Consider the following 21604-nt stretch of genomic DNA (forward strand, 5'->3'; position numbering starts at 1 on the left):
CCAGTCCAGCCCCACCGGCGACGCCTCCTGACCTCGGGACACCCTGTCCGGCCGGCTCCCCCTCCTTCCCACCCAGACTTGTGCCTCTCCCCAGCTTGGTGATGGATCTCCCATGGGAATCCTCTCCGAGCTTTGCTCCTTCAAACCCCCTACCATGACCCTGCGTTGTGGCCGCCGATGTGGCCAGCACGAGACGCAAACAAGGGAAAGCTTCAGCGGTGCCTTGTAGCAGCATCTCATCCATAAGTACTTGTGTCTGCCTAAGGGAGCCAGTCTGGGGACCTCTCAGATGCACCTACAAGACATGTGGGTTTGCAGCAGGTCCAGGGTGCGCATCCCAAGGGGAAAACATGGTGGGAGGCTGTGCAACCACAGGGGCTGGGCTGCCCCGGGGTTGTGCTCCTCGCCAGGGTCCCGCCAGAACCCCCGGCACCCCGGGAACTAGAATCATGGGATCATAGGATGTCCCGACTGCGAAAGGACCCCCAAGGGCCATCGAGTCCAACTCCTAAGACCCCATCACCTCTGAACCCACCACGCACCGGGGCACCTCCCGCCTCGTTAGCAGGACATAATTAGAGGCCGCAGCGAAGAGAAGCGGCTCCGTTTGTGCCGGCTCAATCCGCTCCGGGCCGCTTCGCCCCCTCGGGAGCCCGGGGAGGATGTCGGGGGGTGCCGCTCCCCCGCCGGTGCCCCCGCGGCAGCTCCCGCCGCCGCCGCCGCGCGGCTCTTCGGAAGATTACGGCGGCCGGCGGCACGCGAGGAATGCGCGCGCCCGCGCGCAGGCGCGCCGCCCGAACTTCCCTTTCGCCGGGCGGCGGCGGCGCGGCGCGGGGTGACGTCATGAGAAAGTGCCGGGCGGGAGCGGCGTCCCCGGCAGCGGCGCCGCGGGGCGGGGCGGGAGCGGCGGGAGGGACGGACGGACGGAGGAAGCGCCGTCGGAAGCCCCGGGGCGAGCGCGGCGGCGGCAGCGCGGGTCCCGCCCCCGGGCCGGGCGCGTTAGGCGGCACGCCCGTTAAGCACGCACCCCGGGGCGGGGAGCCGAGCGGGCATCCCCGGGGGAGCCGGTAACGCCGGGCGCCGCCGCAGCCGCGTCCCGCTGCCAAGCCACGGGGGCGGGACCGCGGTGCCGCCCCCCCCGCCCCGGCCCGGGCAGGTGCGGGGCCGCCCGGTGCAGAGCGCGGAGCCGTCACCGGGGCGAGCTGTCCCGGTGGCCGCGGCTCTGGCGCTGGTGACCCGTCCCCCTTTTGTGTCGGCGGGACCGGGCGAGCCCCGCGCCGAGATCTGCCCGATCCGCCTGGTAACAGCCCGGCGCCCCCATTGGCTCCCGCTAATGGCCGCTTCCTGCGGCCGCGCCGCCCCGCGCCGCCCGCCGGGGGCTCCCCCGGGCCCGGGGCCAGCGCCGCTCCCCGCCCGCCGGCAGCGTGTGTGAATGGAACACCGGCCTCGTGGTGCAAACACAGGGGGATAAACCCCTCTCTCCAAGCCCGCCCCAAGCGGGAGGGCGAGGATGCCGGAGGCGTGGGCGACGGAGTCCGGGTGACTCGGGAGACGTGGCCCGGAGGAAATGTTTGGAGGCGAAGAGCTGGTGGGACCCAGGGGAGCGGGGTCCCTGCACCCCCAGAGCTGCTGCTCGCTAGAAAGGTGCAGGGAAGTCAATGAAGTACAACCCCCCTAATTTTGCATCCCGGGCAGGCTGCAAGCCAGTTTGGAAGTGGAGGGTCGTGGCGTGATTCTTCCTTAAAAATTAAACCTCCCCGGCCAACTGAAGTTGTGAAAACGGAATTGTGTGTCGAAGCACAAGGGAGGGACGCGGGCACGGGGCAGCGTCCTCGCTGAGGAACCGTCCAGATTCGCCCCACGGGCTGCAGCGTGCGAGGGGAACTGAGATCCCCGGGCCTCCGACATGCCAGCGAAGACAAAATGGAGACGAATGGTCAAGCAAAGCGGTAAACTAGGAAAGATGGGCAGATATTTCACGCGGAGAGGTTACGTAAACACACAACTGTGCAACAACATGCCCTGTGATCTTTGGCACTGCTTTTCCCCCGTGGGTCACGCAGGAGGGATGCTGTGTGGCTCCACGGCATGTCCACCATGGCGTGGCCTCCACGGCGCGTTCTCCGCGGCCGGGAAACCCTGCTGGCGATGCCGCCGCGAGTGCCGTAGCACCGGTAGGTGCTTCTGCTCACGGTGCTACACCCGGGTGATGTTAAAACACCGCGGCTGCAGTCAATCCGAGCGCTCAGGTTGAGGGGCGAGCGGGCAGAAGGCAGCGCGAACCCCCGTTTATGGCCTTCCTGCTTCTCCCCACGCCGCTTTGGCGCAGGACGTGTCGTTTCTCCCGTGCGGTGCTGCATTGGCGGCACCTCCGGTGTTCTCCGGCAGGCCCCAAGCTCCATTACCATCCCCTCGAAAAGCGAGGGGTTTAAAAAAGACCTTTTTAATTAGAAACGACGCAAAATAAAAGCGTTCTCAGGTACAGGCAGTTCATCACGGGAGTTATTTACGGCGGGGCCCCGCGGTGGCGCGTCACGCGTGGACAGGCTGTCCCGGCAGCGCGGCGTGTCGGATGAGGCCCCGGCAGGCGGCTGCCGGCACCTCCCTCTCTTCCCCCCCCACACCGATTCATCTCCCTTTAGGTGCAAGAGGAAGCTCTGGCCACCATTTTGCTGCTCTGCTGGGATATTTTTTTCTGGGTGGCTGTGAGCGGTGGGGGTGGGGTGCCGAGCGCGGCCTGCCCGCCGCCGACTGCGGCTCGGATTAGCTGGCGCCCTGTCCCCTGCCACCTCTGTGCCCCTTTTGGATGGTAAAACCTTTAAAGCGAAAAGAAAGATGTCTAAAAGAAAAAAAAAAAAAGGAGGAAAAAAAAGCACAATCTTGGCAAACGGGGGGGGGAGACCTCAATTCCTTTAAAATTCTAGCGTGCGCCAAAACCATCTAGGCTGGGAAAAAATAGGAGTGAGGAAATGGGAGAAAGCTTTTCCCTTGGGATCGACTACAAAAACCAGGAGTTCAGGTTGGGAGCGCGCCCTTTTAAGCGACACATATCGCAGGTACGCACCGGTGACGGCAATAATAATAATAATTGATAACGAACAGCAACGCGCTGGTCGTGCCCCGGTCCCCATCCCCGGCGCCCCCAGTAAAATAATACCGACCAAGTCTCCTTGTATTTATACCCCCGCGTGTCTGTGTGTGGCCTGGCCCCATTCATCATTTGGCTCCCATTGCAGAACTCGCTCCATTTTTAAAATTATGCATGATAGAGACAATTTGGGTTTCCCCCACCTCTCCCTTGCCCTTGAAAGCAAGCCCTTGTCTCATTTGCATTAAACCTCTGCTCTCTATAAGCTAAGCAAAGGGGAAGGACTTGAAGCCTATGGGATGGCTTTAGGGCTCTGCCCCTTGCTTTTGGCTCGCTCTCTCTCTTTCTCATTCTCTCTCGTGCTTTGATCTCTGCTTAACAACAGTAACGTCACAGGGACTATACAGGAGAGTTTTGTTGGAAGTTAGAAAGTTTTGCAGCCTCCAGAGGGCTGTAGCGGCAGTAGCAGAAGCAGCATCCAAGGGACTCCTGGAAGGGGAAGAGAGAGGGAGCGAGCGAGCGACTGACTCAGTCCCTCCTGCAGAAAAAACTGAGCGGAGACCACGGAGGCAGACATGGAACATCAGCTGCTGTGCTGCGAGGTGGAGACCATCCGACGAGCCTACCTGGATGCCAACCTCCTCAATGACAGGGTGCTGCAGACCATGCTGAAGGCGGAGGAGACCTGCTCGCCCTCCGTCTCCTACTTCAAGTGCGTGCAGAAAGAAATCTTGCCATATATGAGGAAAATAGTTGCCACTTGGATGCTGGAGGTTTGTATCTTTCGGGGCGATTTTTTCTTCCTTTGCAAGCTTCGGCACCGAAATGAATTAAGGCGGAGAGCTGCCCCCCCATCTCCTGCGGCTGCCGGCGCCCCCCCCGTTCCCGAAATAAAGTTCCCCGGCGCGGCACACGTTGCTTCGGGTGTACGGAGGGGATGGGAACCGGGGTTCCGATCGCTGTCGCCGTTATTGTCGCTTCTTTATCCTCGGGTCCCGCCGCGGAGGAGCGGCGGACACCCCCCCCCGCACCCCTGGCAACACCGCGTCGGGGGGTCCGGGGCTGCCCCGGTGACTTTTCCGGCCGTCGGGGCAAAGCGGTACCGGCGGAGGGGAGGGCGCGGAAGAGCCGGTTCGGCCGGACCCCCCTCCGAGGAGTGGCCCCGGTTCCCGAGCCCCCGGCCGCGCCGGGAAACCCTGCCAGTTAATTTTTTTTTTTTCTGGGGATTTTATTTTAAATTAATATCCTTGTACACGTATGCAAGTGGCTGCCCGTGCCAGTGTTATGCGCCATCTTTGTTCTTTTTTATTTGCAAAGCAGAAAAAAAAAAAAAAAAGTGTTTATTAATCGAGAGAAAAAATTAAGAAAGTCCCGGGGAGCAAGCCAAGGGTGTGTGTTGCGGGGGGGAGAGCGGAGGAAAGGGCCGGGGGAAGAAGGTCGGGGGCCGGGGGACCCCGCTGGGGCTGCGGGCAGGGGGACCGGCCCGAGGGGCTCCGGCGTTTCTTGGGGGAGCTGCAGGGTGAAAGTTTCTTTGTTCAGCGCGAAGAGAGGCTGGAGCTGTGGTCACCCCTCAAAGGCACGCTTGTGTGCGGCGGCGATCTGCAAGGTCGCCTGGGAAAAGCGAGTTGGAAAGAGCCTCGTCCCCTGGAGGGACACGTCTCGGGGGGCTCCCAGCGGGAGCCCCAGGGACTGGGCTACATTTTCATGCTTTTTCGGAAGCCCTGGGCGCCCGCGATCTATTTTTAATTAATTTTTGAAAGCGCAGCGCCCTGCCTCGCTCTGGGAAATGTCGCGCCCGGTTGTGCTGCAGGGCGAATAGGGAGGCGGTGAATTTCACTTCGGGGGGCTTCCCCGGAGCCCCCCAGGAGGACCATGGGCACGGGGTTCGGTAAAGGACCCCCGCCGCTTCATTTTCAACCTTTTTTGAAAGCTCCAAGGATTTTTTAAATATTTTTAAATATTTTTTGAAAAGATGACGTCTGGGGAAATGAGGCTGGACGCCACCTTTGTGTCTCGACCAGAGAGGGGAATCGGCAGCACAACGGCAAATTAGATGAAAAAATAAAGGCGAAATAAATCCGGGGCCAAGCCTGGCTCTGCACCCCATTCCCAGGCACGGGGGCTCGCATTTTCCTTCGTTTTCCTTTTTCTTTCTTTTTAAAAAATTGGTCCTAGGGGCTGAAAAGATGGGGACAGACCTCCTCTTCGTTCCCCCCCCCCCCCCCCCATTTTACCATGAATCGCCTGCGGATTTCTAACGCCACATTTCCCCCCACTTTGTCACTCGTGACTTTCTCTTTCATTTTCTTTGATGTCTCTGTTTTTCCATTATTTATCCGTTTCCCCCAAGTGCATTTCCCCCTTCGTCTCTTTCAACCTTGCCCTGCAAAGCCTGGGGGGTGGGGGGGGAGGGAAGACAGGACAAGCCCAGTTTTCGCCTATATTAAATTATTCTTCAACGATCTCTCTCCTTCTTCAGGTTTGCGAGGAGCAGAAGTGCGAAGAGGAAGTTTTCCCCTTGGCTATGAATTATTTGGACAGATTTTTGTCGTTCGAACCCCTCAAGAAAAGCCGATTGCAACTGCTGGGAGCTACCTGCATGTTTGTGGCTTCAAAAATGAAGGAAACTATTCCTCTGACCGCAGAAAAACTGTGCATTTATACAGATAACTCCATTAGACCCGACGAATTACTGGTAATTTCACGTTTAAACACCTCAGGAAAATAATAATAATAAAACACAAAAAGCGCCTATTAGGAAGCCCCTGGACACCGCGGGGGCTGCCCCGCTGGCGGCGGCGGGTGGGAGCCGCTCCCCGCGGCCGTAGGAGCTGTGGCCCCGCCGCCGCTGGCCCAGGAGGGGTCGGTCCGTACCGGGGGTGGCCGCATCTTCCCCCCCTAAATTCCGCCCCCCCCCCCCCCCAATAACCGGGGCTGCCCCGGCCCGACGCGGTTGGGCGTGGCGCGGGCGCCCCCTGGCGGCCCCGCGGGGGCACTGCGGGTCCCCCCCGCTGCACCCCCCCACGCCCGAGGATCCGCCGGGGGAGGATTCGTGTGTGTGTGTGTGTCCCATCCCAAAACCCCTCCGCGGCCGAGGGCTGAGTGGCCCGCCCGCCGATGCTGCTGGTCCGGCCGTGTGCGAGCGGAGCTAACCACATTTCCCCCTCTTCTCCTTCCTCCTCTTCTCCTTCCCCCTTCCCTCCCTCTCTTGTCTTTGCAGCAAATGGAGCTGCTTCTGGTGAATAAGCTGAAATGGAATCTGGCTGCAATGACCCCCCACGATTTCATTGAACATTTCCTTACTAAAATGCCTCTGGCAGAGGACACCAAGCAGATCATCCGTAAACATGCTCAGACTTTTGTGGCTCTGTGCGCTACAGGTATGAGCCCTGCACGTTAAGCAAAGCGCGTCGCTCCCCTACACACCCCCTGGCTTGTAAAGCTTCCCGTAGCTGTTTGGTCTAAAAGCGAATTCACAGAGCTGCGGGGAGGTAATTTAAGCCCCGATTATTGCCCCTTGTTGTTTGCAGAAGGTGGATTACTTTGCAGAGGTAAGTTTGGTTTTGTTTTGGTTTTTTTCCAGAAGATATTTTGCTTCTCAGTCAAGTATGCATTGCTGTCAGGGAGGGAGAAGTCCCCCCTCCTTCTAGCTTAGGCAGGATTTCTTTACCTCCGCACACCGCGTTTTATGTGGGGGCTGCAAAAGGCTTACGGGGAATCCCTCCCCACGTGGATTCATTCAGTTTTTAAAGGCGGAGGGAGATTTTGCTTGGTGAATGGCTCTGCGTGTTTCTTTTTTTAAAAAAAACCCCTCAAGTTGCCTCTTCCCCGCCTCGGTCGGTGGCTGGTGGGTTGGAGGAGGGCCACGCGGCACCGCAGCTTTCCTGGCACAGGACCCAGGCGCTGCCATCTGCGCCCTCCCGACCACGTGCTGCGCCGGAGCCATGTGCGGAGCCGGCCTCCAAAAGCGCCGACCGTTCGCTAAGCCAGGTTTGCAGAGGCCTGATCTTTGGTTTCAAGGGCACCGCGCGTGCACGCTGGTTCTTTGAAGTCCCCGTGTTGACTGTGGTGTGTGCGTATGTGTGCGTTTGTACATGTACCGGCTTCACCCGCTGAACCCCAGCAAGAGGGGGGGGAAAAAAAAGGCGCAGAAGAATTCTCTGTGTTCTCCAGATCTCGCGGTTCCCACAGGACAGAGTGGAGGAGCGGGGACAAAAGAAGTTCCAGAGGGAAGATCCTCTGTTTAAACAAAACGTGTTCAGCACGTTTTCTTTTAGTATGGCGAGACCAATGCGAGAATGGCAAAAGAATAAGGAAGGAAAAGCAGCCAAAGCAAATGTTCTTTTGCAGTAGCACGTAACGAGGAATGCCAGACACTCTGTTGACACTGATAAAAAACGTAGTGTAAAGGAGATACAGTGCTTTAGTAAATGTTAATATTCAGTAGCAGTTGTGCTAAAAAAAGAGATTAAGGCTGCATTTGGACTTGAGGGATCCACACTTTAAAACCTCGGTGGGACGTGTGGCCAATGGCAGAAATTAATGTTGTGTAGTTTATTTTCCAGAGATGGATCTGGTATAAAAAGATTGAAGAAAGACTGCAGGCACTCAGAAGAAAAAAATTATTTCACAGTATCACCCCTACTACGAGGCCTAAATATAGAACGACCAAGCCATAAAAGAGAAATTTATAAACACTGGCATTGCTCTTCATCTTGGGCCTAACATCAGCCTAACGGGCAGTTCATAAATTAGACTGCCTGGAATAATGCTCGGTGTTCGGAGCGCTACAACCTTCAAACATCCTTCAAACTACCTGCAGCAACATTTTGGGAAAATCAGACATAACTCTCCATGCCAGATTCTACCAGATAAGGCTGCTACGACTCCGAATGCGTGATTCGCTAAGTTTGAAGCTTCCTCGGCTGTTAGCTAAACAGAGCAGCTACCTGGGCTCCCCTTTGGATACGGGGATGTTTAACCTAGGTTGTTGTGCTGGCAATGACAGGGATGAAAACAAGAGTAGTTCAAAGGTTGGAGACTTGCTAAGAGTCCAGTACTTTGATCTACTGTCGGTGTTGTTACGTTTCTTTTAGGAAGCACATCCAGAGCCTTTATTTAAAACTGCTACGCGCCACAGCTGGAGAATGGATCAGTAAATGAGAACCATGTTCTGGGAGTTTGACTTAGGTTTTAAAAAAAGCAGTGCTGAGCTCACCAGGACTGGGGCCCTCTTCAGCTCCCTACTGAAGTTGGGAATATTGGCTGGGGAAGGAGCGCTCAGGAAGGCTGCCACGAGGCTCTGTGTTTTTATTGTTATTTTTGGATGTCAGGATTTTTCTCTACCTCTTGCTTTCCTTCATGACTCCTTTTGTTGGCTAGTGAAGATCACATGTGGCTTAAGTAGCATCTGGACTTTGCTTTGCTGTCGCTGGGTTGTGTTGTGTTTTTCCCGTTGCCAAAATGAACCGAGATGGACCTGCAAACGCGTCGTGCTGCCTGGATGCTGGGGGGCGCAATCCAAAGTCCACTGGAAACACTGACACTCGCTCAAGTGGCCTTGGGGGCAAGTGCATTATATATCCTTTGCTTGAAGCACAGCCCGTGTCCTCTGCTGTAAAGGAGGGTCTCCTAAAAAGAGACAGCAAAATAATTCTTGCTTAGAAAAAAAAAACCTCTCCGCCCATTGGCTTAAGAAGGTGAAGGCTGTGGAAGTGTTTGTAGATGAGTGTTATGTGTGTGTGCTCCAGAAAGAGAAGGTTACGCTGCAAGGTGAAATCGAGGGGAATTCCTTCTAAGCTCCCTCTTCAGTTGTCTGGCTGGTAGAAGTGGATTTGTTTGATTTGGTTTAGTTTCGAAAAATCCATTTTCACCAAAGGATGTCTTTGTGCTGTGGTAGGTTTGGGAGAAAAAGCAAAAAAAAAAAAAAATTACCAGGGGTTGTTTGAAGTTAAGACATAATTGAGCTTAATGAATGGGGCTTTGGCATGGCCGAGCAAGGCAGGGAGAGCTCAAAAAGAAGCAGGCCTCTTTTGGCCCAAGTTAAGACCAGTGTTGAGGGAGAACTGCAGCTCTATACAAGCATAACAATGAATAGCAACAAATATTGGAGCTTCAGCATTTCATTATGTTCCTCTGGTTATCAAAACATACCAGGCTCCTTTTATATTATTATTATTATTATTGCTCTTATTATTGTTGTTGCTTTCCTCCTCTCCGATGGAGAAAGAAAGATCCCCCTTTGAAACAAGCGTGTTACAATTCTCCTATTCTCCGGCCTTTATAAAATTGGAAGTCTCAAGGTATGCGACCAGTTGGAACCTGTTGCATCTTGCAGCAAGTGATTTATGTTCGCAGTTTTGATTTGCCTCAATGAAAAGATTTTCATTCATAGCCCCCAGCTCTCCAGACGGATGGAATTGCTGCTCCATTTAAAAAGGAAAAGGGGTGACTCGCCTTGTTAGGAATTTTTTTTAAAGCGCTGCAGCGCCTATATGCCTGCTTTGTCCTCCCTTCAGGGTGGCTGGCATTCTTCTCTCTCCTCCCCCTCCTCTCTCTCTCCCTCTCTCTCTTTTTAACAACGCTGAAGTTGTTTATTCTTTTTGGATGAAGTCTCAGATAGGCTACTGGGGATGTGTGCTTCAATTGATGGGGCCCCCTACCCCATTGTGGCTGTGTCAGGTCTAATTCATCTCACCGAAGCCCCCTTGTTCCTGAGCGCTCAATAGCGCAAGATGAGGCGATGGAGGCTGACAATGATGCCACACTCTTCACTTGGGGGCATCCAATTACAGGCGAGAGGGGCCCCCTGATTAATATGCTGAAATTAGTGGCCTCTGCCACAAATAATTCCTTGTTGAGTTGCAACAAAAAGGCAGTCCATGCTGCTTGTCTGGAGTGGTTATAGGGACAGACGCAAACTGGTCATTTAAACTTCATTATCACTTTTCCACCTTGGAAAGAATGAGGGTGTGACTATGAATTCATGTTCTTGTTTACTGCTCCATTTAAAAGAAGGATGCAAATATTAATCCCAAACGTGATCCTGGCAGGACAGACTCATTAAACTGACACATTTTGGTCATGTTCTGTTCGTGGAGCTCAGTAAATACGTGTCGTGGACGCGGTGCCACCGTACCCCTCTGAGCAACCCAGTCGTGGTGGAATTCATGCTTGCCCACCAAAATCCCTCATTTCTGAAGTCCACCTGCAACCGTGTATCAGTATTTCTGTTAGGGGACTGGCTTTGGAATGTGTGCTCTGTCCATAAGCGATCTGGACTACTTTGATTTTTGGGAATCAAAGAAGCTTGTGAGAAGGTGGGTGTATTTTATCTGGGCAGATTAAGAAATGGGGATAAACCAAATGTATTTTAAGCACAGTAACATAAATGAGATGACGTTAGGTCCAGCTTGCCTTTTTCTTGGCAGTGCATCACAAAAGTTTGGCCACAATTCATCGTATCGGTTTAATTTTGAAGGTTCATAGAACACTGGGCGAAATGCCCCTTTGAAGGTGGGTATCGGTCAGGGCCACAATGGAGTGTCAGAGGTGTATGAATGGATTCAGAGAGAGGACTTTCATAGAGTCCCAAAGTCTTTAGTTTCCCTGGTAAAACATTTACACAAAAGTTATTTTATCATAATAAAGGAGATGCATGATTTAATACTTAAACTGTTCCACTGAGCCCTCTAAGCTGTCCACTCCTTTGATTTCATTCAAGGGTTTGACAGATGGTTTATATTTTTTCAACCCAGAGGAAGTTGTATTCTGATAAAAGCTGAAGGAATGTATCTCAGGTTCTTGTGTATAATGTGGCGTTTCCCTTTCTTCCTCACAAAATTAGACGTTTACTTGTGCCACTTACTTCCTTTGTTTCTGATTCTCCTCCAAGGTGTACACTGCCACGGATCAAACGCATTCCTGTTCAGCAGAAAGAGCCTTAGCATTAAAATGTGGATTATTCTTATTAAAAAAAAAAAAAACAAAAAACCCAAAAAACCAAAACAAAATCCAAAAACATGCTAAATGGCAGAGATAGCCCCTTAAGGAATCATGGGAGTGGCTTTGTGGAGAGACCTACAGCAATGCAGTCTGGAAGGGGGCCCAGCCTCTTGTCAGCATGGTGTCACATCAGAATGTAACTGATTGTCCGCCAATTCTTGGGACCCCCGTCACTTAGTTATGCCACATTTACATTAAATCCCTGTTGCCAGGATGGATGGCAGCCACTGACAAGAGACTAGGTTGAGACAAAGCATTTTTAAGATGAAACCTTAATTTAAATATGGATTATCTGCCTCCTGACAGGGTTAAGCTGTCTTTTTCTTTTCTTTTTGTTGATGTTGTTGTTCATTAAAGCTATATTCCTTTGAATGTCAGTGCCAAGGTTTCTGCTTTAAAAGGCGCAAGGACTCCTTATTAGCGAGCACCTTGGATCCGATCATGCGAAACATTTAAGAATATGAACAGGTTTTCTCAGATGTATGGTGCCATTGACCCCAGTGGCATTATTCACATGAGCAAAGCATTTTAACATTTGAAGAATGGGGGCCCCGCTTATGATAAAAATACCTCGAAATGATGAATGGCTTCCCAGGCTTAGTGCTAGGAAGGGCTACTCGCTCGAGCACAGTTGCTCATGTGGAGAAGCGTTTACAGGTTTGGACCTGTAACAGTTTTAGAGCAGGAGGCACCTTTCTGCTCGCAGTTTTCCCTGCCTTTTCGGATGCAATAGCTGGCTGGTAGAAGAGCGTATGTGTATGGGCAGGCTTCTCCTAAAGCAATAATTTGTCTTTTATTTTATTTTTTTTTCTCTCCTTTCTTCGTACAGATATTAAATTTATTTCAAACCCACCCTCCATGATCGCGGCTGGCAGTGTGGTAGCAGCTGTGCAAGGCCTGCATCTGGGGAACACTAACACTTTCCTCTCCTATCAATGCCTCACACATTTCCTATCACAAGTTATCAAATGTGATCCGGTAAGTGACTCTTTTCTCTCGGTTCATCTCCTGTCTTAGAGTTTTAAGAATGAATGCCTGCTTGCTGCGTAGTAGCTAATCTGACGGTAAATCCTGATAAAAAGTTAAACCTCAGAGTGGGATTTTTTGAAAATGTTCTCTTGTCCGTCCTGGTTATTTAGCTGTCATTATATCCATTAATAATTGGTGACTGTCACGTCCAGCGCTGATGTTTGTATCTGACAAAGCAAAGGGAACCCTGCATTGATTTAGGATGTTGCACAGGCTGCATTTGGTTGTAGGTAATGAAACCAGGGGTCTATGGAAAACAAACCTTTGAAAATAAGATGAGGAAATAGTTGCTGAGACCTCGCGGTATCTCTGACCTTATCTTTGACCATTCTCGAGGCCTTTTATTGTGCCAAGTGGTGTGAAAAAGCCCTTCTTAAAAGAGTTCTAATGATCTAATTTGGTTTATTACGTGCTAGACCTGCACAGTAGCCGGTATTGAATTCCTTTTCGGAACAAATGCTTGTCCCACGACTTTTCTGACAAGGTAGATGGTCCTCACAGGACTCTCCCTTTTGCCCCGCAGCTTCCAGGAGATGCACATCAGTAACTAGTGAGCAATAAACCTTTCATGAGTGAATGGGCCAGGAAGGGAGCCGACAAGGAAGACCTAAAGTCAATGATCCATGTCATAATGGTGTGTGAAGTTGGGGCAGAGTTGAGCTTTGTTTTGTAACAATGTGGAAGACCAATAAATAGATGCTTTAAAAAGGTTCTTGTGAGGTCTCCAAGCCCTGGACAATGAGTCAAATAAAGACAACTCTGTGGTTAGCGGCAGAATCTTGGAGATGCCGTTAAATTATTTTAGATGTTAATAATTTAAATACATAGAGAGCTGTACTAGTCCAGACACTGCAAAACTAGGTTTGTATAATTGGACTTTGTTGACAGGACTGAGTGATTTCTGAAAAGATGAATGCATCATAATTATTCACAAAAGAATATTTTACTTTTGATAGACTATGTGAAACAATTGCCGACAAATATCTCAGCTTATTATTTTGATCACCTTAATGATGCCTCAGTATTGGGCACGTTATTTTTGCCATTTATGTTCCTGCAGCTAAAGTAATATGGATCCAGTGCTGAAATGTTAAATACTCTAAGAACTTCAAATGCTGAAATAAAATGCTGCTCAGTCTGGCATGTACATGTAACGCTTCTAGCCCGTCTGCGAACAATGTAGATATTTCAGTGTATGGTTGGCCACTATCCAATGCAAGATATTTGAAGCAGGTACTGAGGAAAAAATATCTGTTCTGATAGTATCTGATTCAAACAACATTATTTAATCATTCCTGATACAGAGCATTGAAGTAGATCCTCTCACATCTTGGAGAATAACAGCATGTCCTTATTTGACTTGGTTTGATGACAGAGCTCTTTTAAAAGAAAATAAAGTAGTTTTAGCAAGAAGAATTCTTGCTTATTTCTCTTGTCACTGCAAGGCCACAATCTGTATGACCTGAACTTAAAGTTAGTAGCTTTAAAAGAAAGTAACTCCCCTCTGGCTTTCATTACTACATATATTTCTGTTAGAGCAGCTAGAATTAGAAGTAAGGTTTTTGTATAGGTTGCTACAGAAAATAAGCATCATAAAATTATCTGTGTATGTATGTGTTTGTAATGGAATAAGGGAACAGCATCTTTCAGTACCATTGCTTGGAGTAAACTGCTCGGTTTCATACACGGCATGATTCTCCTGCACAGAGAGTTTCCCATAAGATACGTCATCCCTGGTAACAAATACTATTCCTATGGTCTCATTTCACTACCATGTATCTGAAGCTTGTTACTCCACAGTGATGGTTCCCCTTGTCAAACCACAGAGGTGAATACGCTTTATATTGGATGGTCTTGAAATATGAAGAGCGTGCATTAGAACACGGCTCACATTCTCCCTGATTATCTATTAGCTAGAGCAGCGGGGCTGTCGGATTTCGGGTTACATAATTACACTTTTTTACCTTTAGTCTCAAAGAAAGCTGAATCTAAAGTAAAATGAATATCACCTGATTGGAATTCCTTTATGGTTCATGTTTACGTTGGTAGGAGTCCAATTTCCCATTTTGCCTTTGATCAGGGGTAATTAGAAGTCAGATAATCACAATTAGAAGTCTTGGGCTGTCTTCCATCATTCTATTCTTGACCCCATCATCCAAACAGATTGAATTTTACCTGACATTCATTTCCAGGCCAGAAATTTGCTAAACTAGATTAGATTGGGTTTCCATGCTGTCTGTTAGAACACTGGAATTCGTCTCCTGCCTGCCCCTACTCAGAGGCACCTTCAAACATGTGCTCGTTATCCAGACAGGTCCGGCATTAACAAAGGATTTCCAAGCAGTTTCTTTTTGTTGTTGTTTGTTTCCTTTAGTATCTGACCCTGGAGTCCGATCATGTCTCCTGTGTGTGTTAAAGGTATTTGACCACATCAGTTAAACTAGCAAGTCTTTCTTTTTTTTTTTTTTTTTTTCTCACTGAGGAGCTTAATTAATCCAGGAAGGGTTTATGACCTTGAACAAACTGTGGGCATTGAAAATTTGGGTAGTGAAGCAGAAAAGTTGTTGGGAGAAGTTACTAGAGTAATGCTCAAATTTTGTATTTGCTGTTCAGCGTTGTGAAGTACTGAGAATGAAAAAAAGCTTTGGTGAGGTCGTTCACAGTGAATTTTATATTTTGCAGTTATTTTTGCTAACTAACACATTCCTGCAGACAAACTATTCATCTAATAGTCATCTGAATAAGAAATGAACAAAAATGCTTAAAACATTAAAAAAATACTGTTCATCCAACTGTAGCTTAAGACATAGTCTGTTCATAATAAATTGTAAAGATTATGTTTTTAAAACATACAGTTATAACATGCTGTACTCTGAGAATCTCACAGGAAAAAAGCTCTGTGGTCAAAAATTACCTTTAAATTACATAGTCCTATGTAATTATTCATGAGTGGACTCCAGAGGGAGAATAGGTATTTCTAGAAATTCCTTTGAATGGTTTTCGTTTTCAGAGCTCAAAAGCACTATATGCAAATGGTTAGGGTTAAAAAAAAAATAATTACCAAACAAGCTCCCCCTCTGGAAAAAAAAAAAAAAAAAAAGCCAACAGGGTTTGTTTGAAAATCTGTTGGCTTTCAGTTTGGAACACTGAACATGCTACCTTGTTAAAACAGAATTATCCTCAAAAGTGTCTGGATTCTTAAAAGGAAAAAGACCTAAACCTGTACTCCTGTACTGCTCTTTAATACATCTAATTCCAAGTGTGACTGAGGTCCGTGGTCCAGGACCCGCAAGTAGAAGCTTTACAGTCAGGATTGATCCATCATATGTTGAGAAGGGGCGAAAGGACTTCACAGAGACCTTATTGTGAAGGGCAGAGGTATGTCGGAGCCCAAGGCATGATGACTTTAGGATATGAGGCGTTTCTTTTTGTCATTTAAAACGCTGTGTGTCTCTGTCAAGAGGAAATATTACACTAGGGTTTAAACCAGAAAAGGTCATAGGTTATGTGTTTTCAGTGAGCTGTAACTGATGGTCTGATCTGCTTAGAGGTAGGATTAACCTCCCTCTCTCTCAGAAAGGACTCGCAGAGAATTGTTTGCTTGGGTTTCTAATCTTATTTTACCCCAAATGCCATGTGCCCTTATTGGTGGCGGAGGAGATTCTTGTGGTAGTGGAATCAGTGAAAAGCTGGTAGATCACACAAGAAGCCTCTGAATGAAGGCAGAATTGAAACTTGGGAAAAAAGAAAACAGCAGGCAGGTCACCCTCTCAGGAAAACAACATTCATTCTCAGTCATGCACATCCTAACACTTTTGACGGCAATTTATCATGGAAGACTGGGTTCACCGCAAGGGCTAACACATGTCATAGGTTAAATCAGAAAAGGCAATCCTGAAAGGAAACTTCAAAGTCCTTAATACACAGAGTTAAATATGTTGGGGAAAAGCTTACGATGTTTGTTATAAAGATAGGAGTAAACAGCACGCTGGAGGAATTTTGGCAAAACGCGGCGTGATTGTTTTGCCTATTTAAGGCACCATTTGTGGCGTTGCAATGGCTCTGAGGAATGCAGAAAGTTGAACAGGTTGAGCTAACGGGCCGTCTCCAATTCTAATTGCTGTGGATCGATAAGTAGAATTGGATCTATCTGCTCATGCCACAGTGTAATGCCTGGGGGAAGTTACCTTTCCCCACAGGAGGTGTGATCCTGCAGGCTGCTTTATGCTTGGAGTTCACACCAAAGTCTGTGCACTCTCCTGAATATTCAGCTCCGAGATAACACTTTTGAAGCCAGGGAAAGAGATCTCACCCTGCAATTTCAGGGTGAATGCAGTAGCAAACTGAAAGCTTGGCAGCCCTTTGTAATGCGTGGTTGCAAAGATGTTTAGTGGTGCTTCTGAAAGATCTCTCCCTTTTGGGCTCATACAGTCCGGTACATTTTTCTGTCCAGATGCTTTTGGAGATAGAAATCAGTTGGCTAACTTGAACTGCAGGCAACTTTGGCCATATATATCTAAATATATACATGACACTTCTACCTAAGAACTTTATATTGTTGGAACTCAGCCTGGGAATATCACTGCTGGTGACCATCACTTCTTGTAGACCGTACTGCTCAAATGTTCCCGTGGTAGAAGCAGAAATCATTACAGCATCAGCAACACTTGGACCAACTGACTCCAGCTCAGTGTCCTGTCTTGCAGCTCCACTCGCTTAATTTTGATTGATTCATGCTGCTGTCCAGTCAGACTGCTCCAAAAGGTATAAAGGACAGTGACGTAGAAAAAATTTACAGAACTGAAGTGTTAACAGCACCGGCAGAAAAGTAGTAGCGCAAACTAGAACATCTTAGTGTGTCAAGGTCCTGCCTGGGTTAGTTATTACATGTGTCGCTGTAGCGGAGCATCCATCACATTCACTTGTAGACCTGTGGGCTGAGACTAACAACAAAACAGCCTTGGTTTGTCCAGAGGACCATCTATGGAGATGCTCACTCACCTGGGCCATTAAATAGAAGATGGGAAGAGTTAGTTGCTGAAGTCTGGATCCAGGCTGGCATCCTGCCGAAAACAGGGGTCCATTCACTGTTTTATGTTTCTCTGGCTCTTCCTACGCTCCTTTGAGTCTGCCACCCTCCCAGATAACTTGATTATATTTCTCTTGCTTTTTCAAGAAACGGTATTCGGTCCGTGATCTTATTTCTAAAGGACTCTTGGGTCTTTCTCTCCTTCCGTTTAATCTTCTCTAGGATTGTTTACGAGCCTGCCAAGAACAGATTGAATCCCTCCTCGAATCCAGTCTACGTCAGGCACAGCAGCACAACGTATCTTCAGAAACAAAGACTGTAGAGGATGAAGCAGACCTTTCCTGCACACCTACCGATGTGCGAGATGTGAACATTTAAGAGGACTTCTTCTAAAGGCTTTGCTTGGCGAGAAAAAGCAGACAAAGAAAGGGCATCTGAGAAGGAATCAGCATCAGGATCTCCCCCCCAGAAACCCTTTTCTCCAGGACATTTTTATACCAGAAGGGAAAATCAGTCTTGTTCTATTTTTTCTTGCTCTGTCTCCCTTCCATCTGTGACTTCAAACAAATAAACAAAAAAAAAACCCCAAAAACTGTCTTAAAAAAAAGAAAAAAATAGTATTTGCATTACCCCCAGGGGTTTGTGCTACAAAAATAGAGGATTTTATACAATAATAATCAACTAGTTTTTATATTAAAGTGTTCTTGTCTGTATGTTGTAAAAATAGGCATTAACACACAAAATGTCTCCAGGGGAGGTATTAGATTTGATTTCTTACATATAAAACAAATCAACCAACCATTTTTAAAGTAGAAGAGGTTTGTTTGTTTTTTTTTAGATAGTAAATGAAATATTCTTTTTTTTTTTTTCTTTAAAAAGCATAGCTTTAACGCAGTTCTAGGCTTTTCTGTATCTTGCTTGCTTATGCATTTAGTCACTTTATATTTCATCTGTAAATGTTTATTTTATTTCTTTAGGTTTTTTTATCCTCTTCACCTTATAAATGGTTAACGTAACCCATAAGTTAGTGTATGTTAGTATGCAGCATTATTATATGTTAATCTTTTTTTGTGCCTGTGGATTGCCTGTGCATAAGGCATTTGTAGGGTTCCAGCTTAGCATTGTTGGGAAAGGCCAATGTACTACTCATACGATACTCTATTATATAAAGAGAAACCGAAATAGTGACATAATATATTATATTTTTGTAATCTTCATATTTTTGTAGTTACCTGTGTAAAAATGCTGGTCTGACCCCACAGATATTCAGCCTAATTATGGTCAGGTTCAATCCACAGTTCAGTCTTTGTTTGTTTGTTATATTCTAAAACCATTCCATTCAAAGCACTTTCAGTCCATTAGATATAGGAAAGACATTCTTTTATTGTGTGGGATTTTTTTTTTTTTTAATGGAATGGTTTGGAAATATATAAGTGCTTGTTCGCAAAGTTGGAATTGCAAAGCAAGTGCATTTAACTATGGTGTTAGAGGAGAGGTGATTTTTTTTTTCCGAAGGTTGTGTTCCAGCGAAAGAAATTGCATTCACAAATTGCCAGGATATCTTCCTATCCTTTTCTATAGAAAAGTTGAAGTTTAGAATCCTTTGGTGCCAACTCATCTTTATAAATTAGGGGCCTTAAAGGTTCACATATAGGACACATAGTTTAAGGATTGTCGCTAGATGTTTTACAACTGAAGGTTTTTAAACACTAAAATATATAATTTATAGTTAAGGCTAAAAAGAATATTTATTGCAGAGGATGTTCGTAAGGCCAGTATGATTTGTAAAATAATGCAATCGCCCCTTTTTTTTAAAAAAAAAAAAAATCTTTCTACCCTTGATGTCGCAGTTTTAACACAGCTTATTAAAGAAAAAAGGACACGCTTCAAAGAACAAACCCAAAACAAAGCCGGCGATTTGGCCCCTTCCTATACATTTTCAAAAGCAGTCTAACCATGAAAAGAACGCCATAGTTAATAGATATGAAAATTGGAGTACTTGAAAGAAGTTCTTATTCCAGTATATGCCCCCTTTTTTTTTTTATTTAGCTACAAATAGAAAATTTGCACATCTTGGCTATGTATCTTTTTATTATTATTTTAGAAAGTAGCTGAAGAGACGTGGACATAGCTGTTGAAGTTGATGCTCGAGGAGAATGTGATGGTGAAATGTATGTGAGAAAACTGCCGCTAAGGTGTTGATTGTAAAAAAACAAAACAAAACAAAAAAAACAACAAAAAAAGGAAAAAAGAAAAAAAAATAAAATGAAAAAAAGAAAAAGAGAAAAGAAAAGGAGTGGATGCTCCATTTTTATTGAGCTGCTATGGATAAATTCCCAGCATGGTTTGAAAAAAAAAAAAATTAACATTGCTTTTCTGTATCTTTGTCATTGTGTTTTGCTGCTATTTTGTGGATCATTTTTTTTTTTTGTTATACAATGTCATATACTGCCATGTTATAGTTTTAATTTTCTCATAGAAAATTATATTATTGACATCATTTTTTTTGTAGATTTTTTTATGTGATCAGTTTTTACTTAATGTGATTACTGCTCTATTCCAAAAAGGTTCCTGTTTCACAATACCTCATACTTCAGTTACCCGTGTCTAGACCAGGTTTTAATGTTCGTACACAGTGCCTCATAGTTCTACTGCAAACGGAAATGCATCGAACGTTATTCTGAATGGGTCTCGCGATTTGCAACTAGGTTGCGTTAATTTAAAAACAGCAGACATTTCAGAAGATCAAGTAATGTCATTTTTTTGTGTGTGTTGTTCCGCATTTTATAAAGCTGGATTCTTTGTCTGATCTGGGGTTTATTATCATAGTAGTTTTAAGCTGTGTTATTAGCCACATTGATATATGAAAGGTGCATTATAATATAACTCTTGTGTGCCACCTGATGTGGTTTCCCATCAGTTGGGACACATCGTTTGGTATGATAGGTTATTTTCTGGAACTCTAAGTATTTTGTGTGTTTAATCTGTTATGATATACTAGGGGGTTTTTTGTTTGTTTTGTGTTTGTTTTTTGTTTGGTTTTTTTTTTTTTTTAATTATAGCATAATGCTAATTTAAAATGCCTGTAAATCTCATAAATAAGCCAGCTAACAGAGTTGTACGCTGAAGAATAATCTAGCTGTTGCCTGTATGCTGCTAAACCAAAACAGAATTAGAACTCATTTTGAGGCAAATGCAGTTGAGATCCTACATAGTGCGTAAATAAAGCATTGCAATGCTACTAGCAGTCGCAGGACCCAGGAGGACTGGATACATTCTGTCCAAATTTCAGGAACATTTTTTACTGCTTACCTCATAAAACACTTCTGTTCGTGGCATCTCTGTGTCTCTGAACCAAACATGATTATTAAGTTAGTGCTTGTTGGTTTATTATGTGTTACACTGAGTGGCAGTGTGTACTGCAGATTTCTTTAAAATATTGTTATGTACTAAAAGGCCAAATCCAGATGAGTGGGTTCAAGTGCCAACAGAGATGCTTTATTTGTCACATTGTTATAACAATCTGTAGTAAGCAAGCAATTCAGATTTGTACATTTTTATATTGTACTTATTGACATCACTGGTCTGAAATGCACATTTTCACCAACAGACCTGTAACAGACGAAGTTTCCAGCAAAAAAAACCTAAAGTCTAGAAATAAAATTGGTAAAACCCGATGTCTGCTTGTTGTCAATTTTTTTTTAATTGCCTTCACAAATGCTGAATGGTAGTAACTACCTGATGCTGCGAGTAAACCACGTGGCATTTTCTGGTTTTGACTCTCCGTGCTTTAATAGCTGAAAAACCTCCTGTCGTTATTTCAGGAAACCGTAGGTGTTTTTAGCAATGGGCGACTGCCTGTCACAGTAATGTGTATTTTTAAAGCAGCAATTTTTCTTTTTTTTTGGCTGAGCATCTAAAGTAATTAGAGTAAAATACCATTCAGTGGTTCATGTCAATAAAAGGTAAAATAAAGTAGGAGTTGGATGATACAGAATGCTTATTTCTATTTCTTTCTCAGTGTAATTTGTGTCCCGGAATACCTTTACAGAAGATAGTTTAAGAGCAGTGAGGTTAATCTGCCTTCTTTTCCGTTCCTTCCCCTCATACACAGCTTTTGTATCTTACTATTGTATCACTAAAATAATAAGGAATAAACCTGAAAAATGTAAAAGCCTACTAAAAATACATTAAAAAGAACTACACCTAGAAGGACAGAAATTATATATGACTATAAAGTAAAATGAGAAGCAACTATAACCTGTGTTACAATTCACGTTCCAGAGTATCTCTGAAAACTGGGGATGCTCATTATTAATTATTACCAGAGCTGAACACAGCAGAAACAACTTACTCTTAGTGGAGATGGTCAAGCTTCTAACCTATGAATTTGACTACTTACCCTACGAAAATATTTCTGCTTTAATTAAAAAAAAAAGTCCACGTAAAACATC

The 21604-nt window shown here is 46.2% G+C and overlaps 2 protein-coding genes across 5 annotated transcripts in view; one reads left to right on the plus strand and one right to left on the minus strand.

The window, feature by feature from the left end:
• The first annotated feature begins 3330 nt into the window (after window positions 1-3330).
• On the plus strand, window positions 3331-20825 carry CCND1 (cyclin D1). 2 transcript variants are annotated; one of them, XM_065635268.1, is made up of 5 exons: window positions 3331-3861; window positions 5568-5783; window positions 6309-6468; window positions 11922-12070; window positions 12645-12729. In XM_065635268.1, the coding sequence occupies exons 1-5, from the start codon at window positions 3664-3666 to the stop codon at window positions 12666-12668; spliced, it is 747 nt and encodes a 248-aa protein (XP_065491340.1). In that variant the 5' UTR covers window positions 3331-3663; the 3' UTR covers window positions 12669-12729. The 2 variants fall into 2 exon arrangements, with proteins under 2 accessions (XP_065491340.1, XP_065491339.1); XM_065635267.1 differs by lacking the exon at window positions 12645-12729 and adding an exon at window positions 17373-20825 and having other exon boundaries at window positions 3334-3861.
• The window catches only part of LTO1 (LTO1 maturation factor of ABCE1), a 30116-nt gene continuing 16491 nt past the window's right edge, over window positions 7980-21604 (minus strand). Inside the window, exons 5-6 of one of the 3 annotated variants that reach the window (XM_065635272.1) lie at window positions 10956-11011; window positions 8631-8719 (exon numbers count right to left, since the gene is read on the minus strand). In XM_065635272.1, the coding sequence (XP_065491344.1) occupies window positions 11000-11011 (12 nt within the window). In that variant the 3' untranslated portion in view covers window positions 8631-8719; window positions 10956-10999. Of the gene's footprint in view, window positions 8720-8903; window positions 8979-10955; window positions 11012-21604 lie in introns of those variants that run through there. The other 2 variants (XM_065635274.1, XM_065635270.1) reach the window with 2 other exon arrangements.

This window comes from Caloenas nicobarica, chromosome 5 (assembly GCF_036013445.1).
Source record: "Caloenas nicobarica isolate bCalNic1 chromosome 5, bCalNic1.hap1, whole genome shotgun sequence".
Classification (NCBI taxonomy): Eukaryota; Metazoa; Chordata; class Aves; order Columbiformes; family Columbidae; genus Caloenas; species Caloenas nicobarica.

What these genes read in the sequence shown, in the direction of transcription:
- CCND1 (XM_065635267.1), top strand. Translation starts at nt 3,664, where the DNA reads ATGGAACATCAGCTGCTGTGCTGCGAGGTGGAGACCATCCGACGAGCC. An exon ending in TGTGGCTCTGTGCGCTACAG is followed by an intron (nt 6,469 to 11,921) that starts GTATGAGCCCTG and finishes TTCTTCGTACAG; the next exon opens with ATATTAAATTTATTTCAAAC. An exon ending in AAGTTATCAAATGTGATCCG is followed by an intron (nt 12,071 to 17,372) that starts GTAAGTGACTCT and finishes AATCTTCTCTAG; the next exon opens with GATTGTTTACGAGCCTGCCA.